General features: G+C 35.6%; 1 protein-coding gene across 9 annotated transcripts in view; it reads left to right on the top strand.

Annotated features, from left to right (window-relative positions):
* Positions 1-18,115, top strand: part of RAPGEF6 (Rap guanine nucleotide exchange factor 6) — a 250,714-nt gene that overhangs the window by 164,428 nt on the left and 68,171 nt on the right. For all 9 annotated transcript variants that reach the window (XM_089909271.1, XM_089909272.1, XM_089909274.1 and 6 more), the window contains 3 exons: positions 7,312-7,469; positions 14,748-14,988; positions 16,978-17,361. In XM_089909271.1, the coding sequence (XP_089765397.1) occupies positions 7,312-7,469; positions 14,748-14,988; positions 16,978-17,361 (783 nt within the window). The remainder of the gene's footprint in view (positions 1-7,311; positions 7,470-14,747; positions 14,989-16,977; positions 17,362-18,115) is intronic.

The raw sequence follows: 18,115 nt of genomic DNA, 5'->3' as shown, positions 1-18,115 counted from the left end.
TCATCTTTCTCTTATTGCACTATTTATTCCCTCCTGAATTCTAAAGCTGACCTTTTTAATCAAATTTATTTCTATTTTCAAAATGAAATGTCACCAAAACTGAGTAAAACTTCAGGAACTTAAATGCAAATTAAGGCCTGTAAAATACTGATAAAATGAATACAGGATCATGACTTGGAATTATTCTAGTATATATTATATCTGTGTATATTTTATATTGCCTACTTTCTAAAGTAATCACAAACGTTCTAATCAAATACAGTAATTAGCACATAGTAGTCACTCAGTATTTGTTGAATTAAGACAGTGAATCAGTGTGGTGGGGGAAGAAAGCATATTCAAAGAAAATACTTAATTTGGGGCTCCTGAGAGTTTTTGGCACTGTTCCAGATGATAATTACAGAGCTGGGAAGAGGTAGTCCCTGCCTTTAAGGAATTCATAGCAGGAACCCTTTATTCTTCACACATTTATTATAAAATAGGCACAATATCCAGAGACAGAAATATTGAAAGTAGAACAAGTTTCTTGCCCTGCATGAGTTGATCATCTAAAAGGGAAAACTAGGCAAGTAGTCCATTACAGGGTGATAAATGTTTTGATGTGTACAAAGGCAGGAGCAAGCTTGGTAGGTTTGAGTAGACTGTGTTTCTCAGTGCACACCTAAAGATGAAGCATGATAGATAGGTAAGTGAAGGATTTTGAATATTATGCTAAAGCTTTGGACTTCACCATGTCATAATAGGGAGCCATCAAAGGCATATGATGTGGTAAGATTTGTGGTAAGATCTTTTAGGAAGATCTCTCTTTTAGCTGTGTTAGTGATTTGGGGTTGAAGGTGGAGCACAGTGTAGCAGTAATAGCAAGGCAATTAATTAGAAGGCAACTTGGAACAAGGTGGATGTCAGCTCTCATCTTTTAATTAAAGATCTCAAGAATTTCCTGATCAGAAAATGCTCTTCTTCATGAGTTTTTATTTTCAATTCAGGGAAACACGTTTATTCTTCATTTAATTTGGGGCTCACGGAGGATTGAAACATCCTGAGCTGTATTCATGTCTCTCGTTTCTAGAAACTTTATCACTCATTCCTTTTTGGGTGAACTGTTCTCCTTGAGGTTTATAAAATATCATAACTTTAAAATAGCAAGATTCTTTTAATATAGAGCATACTGTAGTACGACAGCAGCATGGCAAACACTGTAAGAATAGGCTTGGTCTCACAACTGAGAATTGAATAAGGAAAATATTAGAGGGACTAGCCCACACTGAAGAGATTGGGGACAGTTTTGGATGACAGGAAGGCTGCATGAAGGCACTGAGGAAAAGAGAAAGGAATGGAGGACCAGAAGGCAGAAAAGAGTTCACAAGGGGAGTTCCTCAGGAGGTAATGCTCTGAGTTCCATTTCCAGAAAACCTTGGGTGTTTGGTCTGGAATACATGTATCTCCTTTAACAGGGTCTCATTTTGAACACATTGTGGCACAGTTGTGACATGTGTCATGAAAAGCCAGAGAACACTGTGATTGCAACCGACTTTAGCTTGTTCGTGTCACATTTCACCCAGCTATATTCAAGTGTCAGGCATCTAAATCAATATCTCATCTCTATAATGTTTCCTTCAGGAAGTGGAAATTGGTTACTCTAGTTGGATTCTATCTTTACTTACAGCAGGAGGCAGGAAATTGAAGTAGCCAGGAGCAATTAAATTTTCAAGCATTATTTCTTTATATTAGGACCTCCCAAAATGAAAGATCTAATAAAAATTGTTTTACTTAAACTCAGAGGGATTTTTTGTTGTTGTTAGCAAGCATTTATTGTCTCCTTTGTGTCAGCAGGAGGCTGTTGGCTGTGAATACAAATATGAATAAAATGCTGCCCTTGGGGAGTTAATATTAAACTGGTTCTCTTCTAAACATAACGCTAATAATTTTATAAATTATATTTTATATAAATAATTATATAAATACCCCCCAAAACAAATTATTTTACGGTTTTCTACTGGACCCTGTTTTGCAGAGAGAACGAATTTGTCATTTTACAGTTCAGGCTGGCTACTTTGAATTTTTGAGAATGTGTATTATTTCTTGGCACTAAATCATTACAAATGAATTCAGACAATCCCTTTTGCCACACACGCACACACACACACACACACACACACACACACACACACACACACACACACACACACACACACACACACACACACACACACACACACACACACACACACACACACACACACACACACACACACACACCACTAGAAGTTCAGTAGAAAAACAGGCAGAGAACGTGAATCAGATGTTCTGAATTAATAATAATCAAGGGTAAGGCATTCCCTGGCCGTTCAGTGGTTAGGACTCAGCGCTTTCACTGCCATGGGCCCGGATTCAATCCCTGGATGGGGAACTAAGATCCCGCAAGCTGTGCAGCAAGGCCAAAAATTAAAATAATAATAATAAGGATACACAGTTTTAAATGGAATATTGTTTGTTTCACCACAGGTTGTTAGAATAGTCAGTTTCTGAATTGATAACACAAGAGAGATAATAAGCTCAGATTGCTGTGGGAACATAAAATGATACAACCTTTCTATAAAGCATTTGGGCCTTTTTTTTTAGTAAGAGCTTTAAAAATGTTCATAGCTTTGATTCAGTAATTCAGTTTCTGATAATAATTAGATGAAGATTTATACACAGATGTTCGTAGTAATATTATTCATAATAAAACAAAATTGGAAAACCCCAAATGTCTAATTGCAAAAGACTGGTTAAATAAATTGTGCTGTTTACCACGAAATGACTAGAGGGAAGAAGGTTGATTGTGGTTTTCTCTAAGTAGCTTTATAGGTAAATTTTCCATTTCTTGCTTGCTTGCTTGTTTTTTAAAATTTTTTGGTTTGAATATTTTTTAATTGAGAAAAAAATTTTTTTTTTTTGCGGTACATGGGCCTCTCACTGTTGTGGCCTCTCCCATTGCGGAGCACAGGCTCCGGACGCACAGGCTCAGCAGCCATGGCTCACGGGCCCAGCCGTTCCGCGTGTGGGATCTTCCTGGACCGGGGCACGAACCCGTGTCCCCTGCATCGGCAGGCGGACTCTCAACCACTGTGCCACCAGGGAAGCCCGAGAAAAATTTTTTATGAGTTTAATTCCACAATTTCTCGATGGCTCCTATGTGTCAGGACTCTTTGGAAGGGGCACTTGGCTCTGCCTTTTGCAGCACCCACTTTAAGAGTAGTGCATGAGTTTTCATAGAAATACTGTAAGAGAGAATGTCCACATCTGTGAGAGGAGAAAAGAAAATGAATGTAAGGAAGGAACAAATAGTTGAGATAAGAATAGGTAATTCCCCAAATCCCTAACCATGACATAATTTTAAAATGAAAGAATACTCCAGAAAATTAGAACTGGAAAAAAAAAAAAACTAACTGATTTTGAATAACATCTGTAAATTAAGACATAGCAATGTGGAATTTCTTGACCTGGAAATATTTCACAATTCAGGAAATCTGAATCATAGCTTTTGTTTTCTTTCATCATGGATTGTCTAAGTATATAATTCATTGTTACAGTCCCAGAAGTAGGCTGCCTTGTTTGCTTATTAGGAATTATATTTTTCTTTCCATTTCTTGTCAGCATTCTTTCCTTGTTTGCTTTTAATATTGGGATTATTTTTTATTTGCATATTGATGATATTTATGCAGCTTTTTTAGTTTCATGTAATGAAACTAAAATATACTTTTATTCTAAGTAGATTCAGTGTCAGGAATTATTGAGGAATTTTTCAAAACTGTCTTGTTTCTGTTAGTGCATCACCTTGTTAGGAGACTGTTTTGGTAAGAAATGACATAATTATTTGCAGATAGACTTTATAAATTCAGCTTCCAAGCAAGCATGGATATTTTGTCAATTAGATTACTTCATTAATGTCATAGCAGGGGTTGTACATAACATTAGTATAGTTTTCATTTATATATGTTCTCACCTTAATTACCATGAATTTGTAACCAGCTTTATATTATTTTAACTGTGCAATGTCATAGCTATTGCTTATTAAAAAGCAGAGGTAGGGCTTCCCTGGTGGCGCAGTGGTTGAGAGTCCGCCTGCCGATGCAGGGGACATGGGTTCGTGCCCCGGTCCGGGAAGATCCCACGTGCCGCGGAGCGGCTGGGCCTGTGAGCCATGGCTTCTGAGCCTGCGCGTCTGGAGCCTGTGCTCCACAACGGGTGAGGCCACAACAGTGAGAGGCCCACGTACTGCAAAAAAAAAAAAAAAAGCAGAGGTAATGCTAAATAACATCAGTAAGAGAGGTAAAGACTTTAGTATTTCATGCACTTCTGAGTCTCTATAGTAAATTCCAGATTATTGCAAGTGACAGCCAGTTCTCTTTAATAAAATTGTAACTTTTTAACATTGTTAAGGTTGTTTCGACTTTGTTTATTAGTAGGACCACATAATCTTTTTAACAGTTTGCTTCCTTGGATTTATTTACCTGACGCTCTGTGTCCAAAAACTAACTGGCAGGTTTGTTTTCAAAAATCAAAGAAAGACTTGCATTTTTAAAAATCTTTATTTTTTATGTAATATGAATTGTTGCCAGAATACTTACAAAGCTATAAATAAAATATGTCTGAAAGCCCCCCTCCTTTTTTTCTCTTACCTAAACTTAAAGCATTTAGCGCTGATCTTTAGGAATACACACCTAATTATAAGGAACCGGGACTTCCCTGGCAGTCCAGTGGTTAAGACTTCACCTTCCAATGCAGGGAGTGTGGGTTCGATCCCTGGTCGAGGAATTAAGATCCCCCATGCCTCTCGGCCAAAACACCAGAACATAAAACAGAAGCAATATTGTAACAAATTCAATAAAGACTTTAAAAATGGTCCACATCAAAAAACTCTTTTAAAAAAATTACAAGGAACGAACTTAGCATGAATAAAAATTTCTTGCCAAATAAAATATTCCCTTTGCTTTATCTGTAAGATTAGACTGCATTCTCTCCCCCAGGAAAACGTTTCCTCTTTCTGTAGTGCCTTTACCTGTTGTACCCACCCTGCCCGCCTCTGTTTCTCAGTGTGAATTGTGTAAAATCCTTCCTAGGTGTGTATTATTCTATTTTTTTTAATATATATAAATTTATTTTATTTTTGGCTGCGTTGGGTCTTCGTTGCTGCACATGGGCTTTCTCTAGTTGCGGCGAGCAGGGCTACTCTTCGTTGCGGTGTACAGACTTCTCATTGCGGTGGCTTCTCTTGTTGTGGAGCACAGGCTGTAGGCACGCAGGCTTCAGTAGTTGTGGCTCACGGGCTCTAGAGTGCATGCTCAGTAGTTGTGGCGCACGGGCTTAGTTGCTCCACAGAATGTGGGATCTTCCCGGACCAGGGCTGGAGCCGTGTCCCCTGCATTGGCAGGCGGATTCTTAACCACTGTGCCACCAGCGAAGTCCCTGTATTATTCTATTTTAATTTCAGTAAAAGTACTACTATCTTCTTAAAAGTAGGAATCCTGTATTCCTCTGTGCCACAGTGCTCACCTACATTACCTAATTTAATCTTTGCCATAGTCCTGGGGGATCGATAGTATTATTCACAATTTTGGAGGTAACCAAGGTTCAGAAACAGAAAGGAATTTCCCTGAGGTCACACAGCTAATAACCCAGGTCTGTCTGACATAGCTTGCTCTTGACACACTTATCTTTGCTTTCTTCCGTGTCTTCATGCTTCTCCCTGACTTCTCTCTCTCTGTCTTGTCCTGGCTCTCATCCTTGTCTGGCTCCTAACAGTCCTTTAGCTGTTTATTTAACAGTCCTCTAAACTCCATCTTAACATAGTTTCCTAATCTGCCTGCATCCTATTTTTAACTCCTAACATATTCAGGAAGTATCCCATATCACTCAGACCTTATTAATCCATCCCAAGATAATAGGTAAGTATTCTGTGATAACTGTTTGTATATGTAGCAAATACTGGGTAGAATGCTACACTGAAAAAAATATAGATGGGAATTAATATTAACCTAAAGCATTGGTTTTAACCAGTTAAAACCAATGCTTAGAACTAAGTGGTATTTTGGTTGTTGATGCTGACGGAAGTCTTCATTGCTGTCCTATGTTTGTATAGGATTGTTTTGCTTATCCTATGTTTTATAGAACTTTTGAGGATATCTAAACCTTAAGTGACAGGGTTACATTTATTTGTTATTTTTTCTCTTAAATGGTTTTAGAATTGCCTATTTAACACCTCTAAAATATTTTAAAGAAAATATTATATTTGCTTAAATATGTCCATTTAATTGATATTTGTTTTTGAAACCTTTACAGGCAGTTAACTTTCGATGACTTGCTTTCTGCTTTGGTTTTGATGTTCTCATCTAGGAAACAGCCAAACAACTAGATTTGAGAGATCACACAAGAAATAATATACCCTTAGAATAAACTAGACACTGTAAAATTCTTTTTCTTCTATTTTCATTTTTGGTCCTCTTTTTCCTTCTCCTTTCTATTTGTCACATATTGCTCTTGTTGTTTGTTGCAATTTTCTATGTCGTCTTCCTGTTTTCTTTTCTCTGTACTTGCTGGTTTGAGCAGTTCCCAGGTTACTCATATGTTTAAAGACCTGTCTTATTTTGTCAGTTGAACCTGGCCCCATTGTTTTCTACAACCTGCCATATTTTTGGCTTGGGTTCACACCCAACTCCATCCTTTGCCTAGAAGGTTACCAAGCTTTTCGGTCAAGAGGATGAACCTTGCTGCAGCCCTGTGCATTGTTGGGTGTATATATATTAGTGTCTAATGAAACTGGCAGACCTCAAGGACTCCCCACTCAGGTTCATTTTCTCTACCAAAACCAGCAGAAACTAAATATGAAATACAAACATTACAATGTACATTCCACTCTTGAACAATGCAGGGGTTAATTCATGTAAAATTTATAGTTGGCCCTACATGTCTGTGGTTCCTCACATCTGCGGATTCAGCCAACCATGGACCATGTAGTACTGTAGTATTTACTCCTACTGAGAAACATCCGTGCATAAGTGGACCTGCTTAGTTCAATCTGCGTTGTTCAAGGGTCAACTGTAGTAGAATTACCTAGATGTGTAAGTTAAATTTTATTTGGGTGTAATTGTTAAAAAATACTTTATTGCCATTTTCATTATTACACGTTTCCTATTTTTTAAATTGCTGTACTATTTTAAAATCATTACTTTGAATTGGTCCTATTATGCCTTAGTGTACAGAGAACAGAAATGTTTACTGTTAAGACCCCTCAAATACTTTAAAGTGATATATTACATTCTTTTGAAGTGATGTAGGCCTGAGCCAATCACAGGACGACAGCATTGTGGGAACGAGACACTGTAGGCACAGTTTGGCCATAATGCCTATCCCTGGAACACTCTCATCCAGCAGCCCCGATCTCCTGCAGCCTACCACCAGCATGTTGGATTTTTCTAATCCCTCAGGTAATTTTTGTTTATTTTATTCAGCCATGTTGGTACCAGATACATAAATAGGTGGTTGAGCCTTGTGCAACAAATACTGGATTTGCTTGCAGTCCTCTTTTCTCACCTCTATATTTTGACTTAATGCAAAAAAGCTAAAGAGAACATTATGTCTTTTTGTCTAAACTGGAGTGATGGTACTTCCATTATGAAAGAGAAGTACATTATCTGTTGGTAACCCTAATCAGAGCAATGGAATGAAAGCAGAGATACTTCTTCTCGGTCAAGAGACTTGTTACCCAGAATGTGGAAAGGAATAAGACAGATTATTTTAGTCTAAGTTGTCTCACTTACCTTCCTCTGTGAGGTACAGAAGTGTGTTAGTAGTTTTCCAGAAACACTGATTTTTCTCTCCACCACCTGAAGCTAAAGTTGTTTTTGTTATATACAGTATTGTTAATTAAAGTACTATATCATCGTTTTCATTGGTTATTCAGACTTTCATTGTGGGACATCGTTTATTTTTCTGCATCTGTTCATGCTCAGAGGCAGAAATTGTCATCTAACTATGTAACTTCAAAGGAACACTTTGAAGAATTATTTATATATCCACCATTTGAATGGATTTGAGATGGCTTTAAGTAAAAGACACATACAGTTAAAAACTGAAATATATACTTGGGTCCAAGGAGAGGAGGGAAAAAAACACCTCTACAAAAATGTGTCAATTTGCTTAATCTTTTGTTAGGTTTTCTGTTACATGCAGCTAAGCCCATTTCTACTTGATAAAATTGTCAAAAGTTTATAAGCCAAATTTCTTGCTGTGGTAAGTGAGAGCTTTCATAAACTCACCACTATTTATATCTCCAGTCTCAGGTTTCAACGTTTTAACCAATCCATTCTCCAAATTTTATAACAATGTAAAAGGTGCTCTTATAAAATTAAAAAAAAAAACCTCTACAAAGATGGGCATAGTTGTGATTCAGCTTCAGTTTTGACGCTAAATCTCTATCAGCTAGTGGGAAAAGGGAAGAACTCAATTATATAAATCTCAGCATTAGATAGGAGGAAGTATAAATGTAGTAGTAAAGTTTATGTTTTAATACAGCAACATAAATTTAAAATGTAAGGCATAACATAAAAACACAGTAGAAAGTTGTTCTGCACATTGTTTCTTCCTTTTTATTTCACTTGCTTCTTCCCCTCTTTAGAGAGATTCCTAAACCCAATAGTCTGTCTTTGATACACCCTACCCTCTATGTGACTACCAGTGTTATTTCTAGAGTGAAGGTTTCGATGAGTCGTTACTTGGCTTAGAAATTTCTAGTGATTTCTATTAGTTCCGGGTTCAGTCATGAGATAGAAACCACTCCATGTGTTTAGTATCAGAAATTGTTACCAAGTATAAAGTAAAGTGTTCTATGTAAAAAGGTAAAAAAGCAAGCACTAAGGCATCACAGGAAACTGCAAACTGGATTCAGCTTCTGGCACTTGAAAAAATGCCACTACCAGGGTGAAGGAGTGTTGCTTGAGTGATACTAGAGCCACATACCCAGAAGTAAGAACATAAAGCAGCAAGTCTCTTCTTCCTCTAACCTTGCAGTCTACCTCTGGTGCCCTTTTTTGGCAGAACCTAAGAGGGAGACAATTGGCAAAGAAGAAATGTGGTTTGCAGAGTCCCAGCCCCATTGTGGCAGGGCAGCATGGGTTTGGAGCCTAAAGACGATAACTTAATAACTGTTGGTATCCAATTTTTAAAGCATAATTATCAACCCCTTTTCTAGCCTCCTGTTCTGCCATTCTCCCCACTGTTACCTCTTCTGTCTTTCCTGAGTATGGCATGTACCTTCAGAACTCTCTTTGCCCATGTTGTCTGCCACCTTTGGTGTTTTCTCCCTGCATATCCCATGAAATGTTTCTTATTCCTCAATGCTGAACTCAGTTGTTACCTCATCTGGGAATCCCAGGTCCTTCTGATGCAGAATCAGTATCTCTTTTTCCAGAAATCTCTAGCACATTTTCATTGTCTCTCTTACATTGCTTGTCATGTGGTAGCATGGGAATTTATTTCTGTGTCTGTGTTTGTGTGTGTGTTCCACAGCAGTACTTCTTACACTATGTTCACAAATAAAATATTTGAGCACTACAAAAGCACAAACTAAATATGCATCTGTACTTTCGTAAGACAAGTATTTACGGATATATGATTTATAGATTGATTGACTTATGATTATTGATTTATGGCTGTGTTTTTGCCACTGGCATATCTAGAAGTGTGGCTGGGTTGCAGGGTGGGTAAGGGATGGGTAGAAGGGAAAGGAGAGAGAGAAGTTGGGGATTTAGCTGGGGGTGCGAAAGGAAGAGAGAGGTTGGAATTACTAAAATTCAGAAACTGTAAGCCCCATGGCACTGAAATTCTTATCTCTGAAGAGGATGTACTACTCAACTTGATTTCAGATTGATTGCATAATTCTCTCAATGAAAACATGTTGAAAGGGCTGAAGATGCCCTTTTAAAATCTATTCAGAGAAGGTCAGTCTGCAAAGCTCAGTATGTAGCCTTTGTCCATATCAGCAATAGAAATGAACACATACAAGATAGGAATTTAACTTAAGATTATATTTGTAAACCCCCAAATGAGCAACTTTACAAAAGGCTTTCTGCCATGCTATTTGTATTTATGTTGAATAAAATATTTATTACCAATTAATTTCAAGTTCAGCTCCATCAGTCATATATGGCAGCACTGAATTTTAGATTAGCTGTGTACATCACGTATGTATATTGTAGTACATGTGTGACATCAGCCAAGTTTGACTAGCTTTTATCAGTCTACATCTCAGTTATATTTTTGCTGCATGTTTTAAATTGTTATTAGAAAGTAAGGACAAAGCTACAGAACTGTTTAATAGTTTGCTTTTGATTGCTGACTTTTTTATGGTTTTGCTTTGTTTTTGCTGCCTACAGCTGTTGGTTTTTACTGTAAGTATCTTGAAGACTATGGTATTTTATTGCTTATGTTTGTATGCAGTATTTTACTATATTTTTAAAAGTCAAATAATACAGAATTGAATGAAATAGGAAGCAGAACTTTTCTATACACTTACAAGGTTGCCAGTGTAAACTGGCGTATATTCTTTCAGTCATTTTCTTTGAATATATATGTTTTTATACTCATAGAATTAGAGTATACATGCTATTCTGTAACTTGTGAAAAGTGTTTTCAGAATTTTTGGACTTAATGTGAGATGAGGCCTAAAAGAAGAATTCAGAGTATAGCTAAAAGAATTTTAAAACTGAATTTTTTTTTCTGAGTCTTCATATGGAACTTTTTGCTTATTCTTTTTTATTTAATAGCACAAACTTTTTATTTGACTTCGTTAATATTTAGTAAACTTCAAATTCTTTTTGCATTGCAAGTATTTTAACTAATTTTTAATTGTAAAGGAACATATATTAAAGTTTTTATTTGCAGAGAGAGGATAAAATATAAAAGTCTCCGCTTTCCAGAATTAACAATTGTTCATTTACTCCTACATCCTTCCAGAAATTTCAGAGCACATAAAATGTGTGTATCGTTTCCTTCACCCCAAATGATATAATTTTTTTCCACTTAGCCCATTTCACTTAGCAATATACCGTAAATACCTTTCTGTATCAGAATGTATTCTACCACGATTTTTTGAACATCTGATAGCGTTGTTTAACCAGTCCCCTTTTAGTGGATGTTTGCAGTGTTGCCTAAACCTCTGTGTTTACATATCTTTACATGTTGTAGGTTTGCATTATTGATATATTTTTAATTTTGTCAAGATTTTTGTGGAAATTTGCTTTCTTTCTTGTTATATAAGTATCTATGAAATAGTATCTGTTTTGCCTCTTGGCCTGCAGAACATAAAATATTTGCTATTTGACCCTTTGTAGAACAAGTTTGCCAATCCTTAATCCATACCATTATACCACTACCCTGTGTTTGCTTTTTGAACTTTTCACTATACCGATTGTCTTATTTACTTGATTATTGTCTTTCCTTGAACCACCACTTACTCTCTTGAATATAAGCAAATCTCTGCAAGCAGAGACTTTGTCAATCTCATTTATTACTTCATCTTCATCACCTAGAACACTAATGATGTATAACTGGCACTCCATAAATATTTGTACAGTGATTAACAATTTAAAGCAGAATGAAGAGGCAGTCTTCTGCTTTTGTTAAATGATCATCTTAAATACCTAAAAAGTTCTATTTTTAGTGTAATCTCAAGGTCAAAACATGTATCCTTCACTTACTCATTTTTTAATTTTATTTATGAGAGATAGTTAACACTCTAGAAATTTTGCCCTTGGATTGGAAGTCCAGGTATCTGAATTTCAGTTCTTGAATTCATTTACCTATTATGTAAGAATTTTATTATGGAATATGCATCATAAGACTGATAAATGCTGTACTGCTTCAAGATTCTTTTTAAATGTCTGTTTTGCTTACAGGATTATATTTTTATGTGCATTCTAGCTTTGTGCCTAAAATTTGAAATGTTTAGATCATTTTTTCTTCTTGATTCAACTTTATTCTAACTTCATATTTACCATTCATCTAAACAGTTAACATTTGAGTGTCTGCCATGTGCCAAGTATTATGTTTGGCATGTATGATGTTCTCCTGCTAACACACATTTGTAAAGAAAATATATGTGTTATACAGGTAGCAATTCTAAAATGGAAAAAGAGGTTTACATTGACACTGATATCTGCGCGGAGAAATTTTTTCCTCCAGTGTCTCTGAAAATGTGCTGAAAATGTGCTCTGAAATGTTTTTCTCATTTGGCATTTATTATCTTGGTGAATTAACCAGGTTTGGGTTATGGAGTACCGTTTGGATAATTCTGTTTGCAGATCTGTTCTAGAGCTACCCATTTATGATGCCTGAATCCCACTTACATGACCGTATGTCAGTTTGTCCTTTGCATGTGAAACAAGTGGTTTTAACAGAGTATGAATTTAACAGAGTGTAACAGAGTACAGTGTTTAGCAGGATACACAAGATACAGACGTCTGCTCCTTCCCAGATGTTATAGTATGTTAGCAGCAAGAGAAATGTATGCAAATTCCCCACCTGTCTTTGTGAATAAATTTCTCTGAAGAAATTAATAAAAGGGATCAGAACATCTCCGTATTCCTTCCAGGTCAGCCAGCTCTGCTGGCTGAGGCTCAGCCCCCAAAGACCTAGTAAACAAATCCAACTCAAGAGTCCTGGACAACTGAGACCTATTTTTGTGAAGAGGGTAGGAACAATACAGATAATAATAGTAGTTGTTTGACACCTTTTGTAGAGTTAAAAGGGATAATGAAATTGTTCTGTCCAGTATCTTTCTTTTGGAAAACTGAAATTTCCAACTTCTTGCATTTTCTAGCCCAGAGTAGAGAAGCATCTCGTTCGCATGGATTAAGGTCCTACATTATGCCTTGTAGACTTAGAAACCTGGTAATGTCAGCAACATGCTGAGGATTGACTCATTTGCAAAGAAATAGGAACAAGAGATGTTTGGTGACTCAGATCTTTGCATACCTTAAGAAAAGGCAGTTTGGTGCGTGCATCTTACGAAGGGGACCTGAATAGATGAAGTATTCTGCTTCCAATTTGACAGTAGACCCAGAACATTCAAAATATCTGTTGGCTAAGAATCCTTCTTCCTGGAATTGTATTTGTGTACATTCAGTTGACTCTTCCAGTCCTGAGAGTCAGTCTCTGTCTTTTTGTGTCCTCAGCCTCACTGCATACTTTATTCTGTGAAATTATTTCCTCCCACATCTATTTCATTATTCTTCTCTTTCCTTTAGCTAGGATTATACCTCAGGTGGTTTTGAGACAAATTTGTAATTTTTCTTTTCCTCTTAATCTTACAATTTATACAATGCTAAGAAGGAGGTAATGCTAGGCAAAGAATATACCATTACTTGAGCCACCAAAATATCCCCAGCCCACCCCCACTACACACATGACAAAAATATCCACAATAATACATTTTTCCTGATTTAAAATGAAAGAAATTTTTGTAACAATTTATTATCATGAGGAAAAATTTAAGTTTTTCATGTTAACTCTCTTTTCACTTAATTATTTTTAATTATATAGTAAATTATGTAATAAAAATATAATTATATTAAAAAATTAGCCCACTGTTGTCATATCGATCATTGTTCAGGAAGTTTTAGCCAATGCCATATAAGAAGAAAAAGAAATATGATAGAGTAAGAGGGAAAAATACCATTATTTACATGTACATAATATATGAACATTTATCTTAAAGTAGGACTTATTTACTAATAGCAGAAATCACAAAGGCAAAGACTGAGATTTAACCACATGAATATTTAAATTTTTCCTGTGTTAAAGTATATAAATATAAAATCTGAGAAGACATTTGCCACTTCATAGTAGGCTGTGTTGGTATTTAGTATAATTCAGTAGGAAAAAGCATGAAGAATACCAAAAGGTATTTTTAAAAAGGAATAATAATGGTTCATTAAACCAGTGAGTCTCACCAGTAACCAAGAAGTGAAATATAAAATAATGACACATTTTTGGAGGGCAGAAATGCAATAGGGCTTTCAAAATGGAAAAAAAAAAGTTTTAATAAACAGTTTTGATAAGAGTGTGACTAAAATTGTTCTCTTTATACCCTAGGATGATAAAATATTATAACTGTCCTGGAGAACAGTTCAGAACTATATTTCAAAAACCTTAACAATATGTATGCCCTCTAACTCAGCATTTCTCTTTTTTTGGATTTTCCCTGAGGAAATAATCAGCTTGCATGCAAAGGTTTATCTACAGGGAGAGTTTGGGGTGGGGGGAATTATTTATCATACTGTTACTTATAATAAAGGAAAGTGATATGCAAGGTAAATGTCTGTGATTAAGGGTTTGGATCATTTCAAATTATCAGATACATATTGTGAAGTCCTATGCCTCCATTAAAAAATGTTTTGTTGAAGAATATTTAATGGCATTAAAATGTTTATAATAAACAAAAATTTTGTGGCTTCCAAATCGTATGCGTAGTATGACTCTAATTTTTCTCTTTTTCTTGGTGTTTTCCTGTGAACATATATTAATATTTTGTCATCTGAAAAGATACATTTATTTATTAATAAATGCAGCAATGATTTCTCTTAACCTCCTGAGATAGAAATATATATATTACTGTTTAGAGAGATCATTGTCTTCCAAATTATTTTTTGAAGAGTTTAAAAGCCATTTTCTGGAAAATAACAGGACATATTTTTGTATTTATACAGATATTCCTGATCAAGTTATAAGAGTTTTCAAAGCAGATCAACAAAGTTGCTACATTATCATCTGTAAAGACACTACAGCTAAAGAAGTTGTTTGTCAAGCTATTCATGAATTTGGTTTGACTGGTGCATCTGACACATATTCTCTCTGTGAAGTTTCTGTTACTCCTGAGGGTGTCATAAAACAGAGGAGACTTCCGGACCAGTTCTCCAAATTAGCTGATAGAATTCAGCTCAATGGAAGGTGAATGTGCTTATTAATGAATGTACTTATTTCTACATGTGTTTTTGAAGATTCCATGCTAAAAGAGATACTTTAATTAGGAACATCATGTTTTTAGGTCCACTGAGTTCTCTCTAAAATTAACATGTATTTCTCTTTTGTTAGCTTTCTGTTGTCTCCGTAATTATGTATAATAGAATCTTAGAGTGTTAGCACTAATAAGTGCTGCCCAAAAGTGGGAGAAAGAAAGGGAGGATAGTGTTCTAAAATATTTTAGCCCTCCTGCTAAAATGAAGTCTTACAACCACTGGTATAGTCCAATCCCTGTTTTTTAGAGGGGGAAACTAGATGATCCATATCTTTATATGTATCTGAGTGTATATATGTTAATTTATAAATTTGCTTTCTAAATGACCAGTATGTACTTTGGGCAGAAGAAGTCATAGTTTTCATAATTCTTTTTCTTAGTAGTTTTCCTTTTATGAATATACAGGAAAACTTTTTTAAAATGTTTTTAATGTGCTCTGAAAATTATTTGATCAACTAGAAGATAGTTTTAGTACTACATTTGTTCTTTGGTGATTTTCTCTGACAATAATGCAGTCTTTTTAGTGAGCCCAGATTCATATGTAGGATGAAATCCTTGGAAACCTTAAAATGACTATCCATCATGGTTGCTGTTAAGAAAGAGTGGGTTAACGCTGCTTTGCTGGCTTTACATAGTGGTTAAGAGCATGGACCCTGGAGCCAGACTGCCCAAATTCAAATCCCTGGTCTGGCTATGTGACCTTGAGCAAGTTATTTAGTTTCTCTGTGCCTGAATTTTCTCATCATAAAGTGGGATGATAATAATGGAACCTACCTCAGAGGAATGTTATGAGAATTAAATGAGTTAATAAGCATAACATACTTTAAATGTTAGATATAATTTTATTATCTATAGTATGAGTTTCAACACTTATTTATGGTAATCTCTTAGGCATGTGAACCGTTTAAAGGCAGAAGAAAAAGAAATATAGTTCCTTGACAATAAAACATAGATGGACACAAACTTAGACTTAGATCAAGTTGTATGTTAGAAAAGAATGAAGTAAAAACTACATGTGATACAATATGTAACCTCTTCTGCAGCAACAGCCCTGTATATTTCCCAATTGTGAATTCTTTACTTAACCCATCTCTTAGCTTTTAAGTGCCATAAAATTGTTCACCTAAAAAGGTGAAAGGCAAATGAAGATCTTTTTTATGGTTACTGGTCAGTGCTGTTTGCTGGAATGAGGTTTTGGATTTATCAAGGGAGAAATCAGTAGTGGAAGAGTTTCCCTCCTTTATGGGTTTTATTCTTCTTTGCTTCTCTTGGAAATTTAGAGTTAAGAAGGGAATGAGTGCAGCAACAACTTCTGAGTAGAGATGTGAACAGTCTTGATTCAGGAGTTTATTCATGCTATCCATGAACAAGTATTTGTATAGTACCTATTATGTGTCCTATATCCTTATAGAGCCCTCACAAAGCTTTTGTTCTCAAGAATATACACGTGATTCTTCACATGTCATGAGAGTAGTTTCTTAAAATGATTAAGTTCACAGCATAATCAACATTATTTTTACACTTTAAAATAATAGATGTTAAATGGTCGAATAAGAGGAAAACTTCTTCAAAGTCTTCTTATTTAAAATATTAATTTTCCATTTTATCTTGTTTTAAAATATTTATTTATTTATTATTTAGTTGCACTGGGTCTTAGTTGCAGGAGGTGGCCTCCTTAGTTGTGGCATGTGGGATCTAGTTCCCTGACCAGGGATCGAACCCATGCCCCCTGCATTGGGAGCACGGAGCCTTAACCACTGTGCCACCAGGGAAGTCCCTCTGTCTTATCTTTAAGTCAATATTCTGCTGACATTGCTGGCAAAAAGTTATTAACAGTATAATGATATTTTGACAACAGTGATAGAGGGAAAGTGTTCTTATAAATGTGAAATCACTTATAAAAACAATTTTTTTCCTTTTAGGTATTATTTAAAAAATAACATGGAAACAGAAACCCTCTGTTCAGATGAAGATGCTCAAGAACTAATTAAGGAAAGCCAGCTATCCATGCTGCAGCTCAGTACTATTGAGGTGGCCACTCAGCTGTCAATGAGGGACTTTGATTTATTTCGTAATATTGAGCCTACTGAATATATTGATGACCTTTTTAAGTTAGATTCAAAAACAGGAAATACTCACTTGAAAGAATTTGAAGATATTGTAAACCAAGAGACATTCTGGGTGGCCTCAGAGATTTTAACTGAATCAAATCAGCTCAAACGAATGAAGATTATTAAACATTTTATTAAAATTGCACTTCATTGTCGAGAATGTAAGAACTTCAATTCCATGTTTGCAATAATAAGGTAAATTTGTACAAATATTTCTTTATGGTTTTGTCATGATACTGGACATGAAGCTGATTTTCTTCTTAGGTATTAAATGGCTAGGAGAAGAAAAGTTCAATTAATATGTGTTTATATAAATATTGTTAGATTTAATATATTTTCCATTCTGGTGAGACTGGTTTTTTTCTCTTTTTGTTTCTTCCATCTTTCAGTCACTTAAACATTTTTTTGGTAAGTATAGGTGATTGCCTTCCCAGTTTTCTTCCTTTCTCCCCCTTTGAGGTATTATACCCTCTTGGATGTATGCCCAAAAGCTGTCTTTATCATCAGACTTCTGTGCAACAGGCAGTACCTGCCTCACCATGATTTGACACTGAAAAATTAATGCACTAAAAATTAATGGTATTAATGCACTAACTTAAAATTGCTATTTTGAAGTGACAACAGCAGCAACAGTAATAACAGCAGCAGCCATTTGGTGACCTCTTCCTGTTTCCCACAGACTATACAAGGTATCAGTGAATGTGTTACCACTCAGACAAAAGCTGGGCCATAAGAATTGTAAAAATCCTTCAAAGTTTATAAGCCCAGGAAATGTGGATGGTTACATGAGCTCCTGGGAACCTTCTTCCTTCTCTTCACTTATTATGAGAATCTAGGTCTAGGTCATTTATTTTCTGACCCTCATCCAGCACAATGCTGACCAACAGAGGGATTCCTCTTAAAGCAAGTCTGATTTTAATGGTGGAGGGTAGTGGTAGTTTGGTCTGTT

The sequence above is a fragment of the Delphinapterus leucas genome, chromosome 3 (genome assembly GCF_059928025.1).
Source record: "Delphinapterus leucas isolate spDelLeu-1000000601 "Yukka" chromosome 3, BTC_Dleu_Yukka2, whole genome shotgun sequence".
NCBI classification, from domain to species: domain Eukaryota; kingdom Metazoa; phylum Chordata; class Mammalia; order Artiodactyla; family Monodontidae; genus Delphinapterus; species Delphinapterus leucas.
The sequence above is the reverse complement of the archived record's forward strand: the minus strand, read 5'-3'. Positions and strand labels throughout refer to the sequence as shown.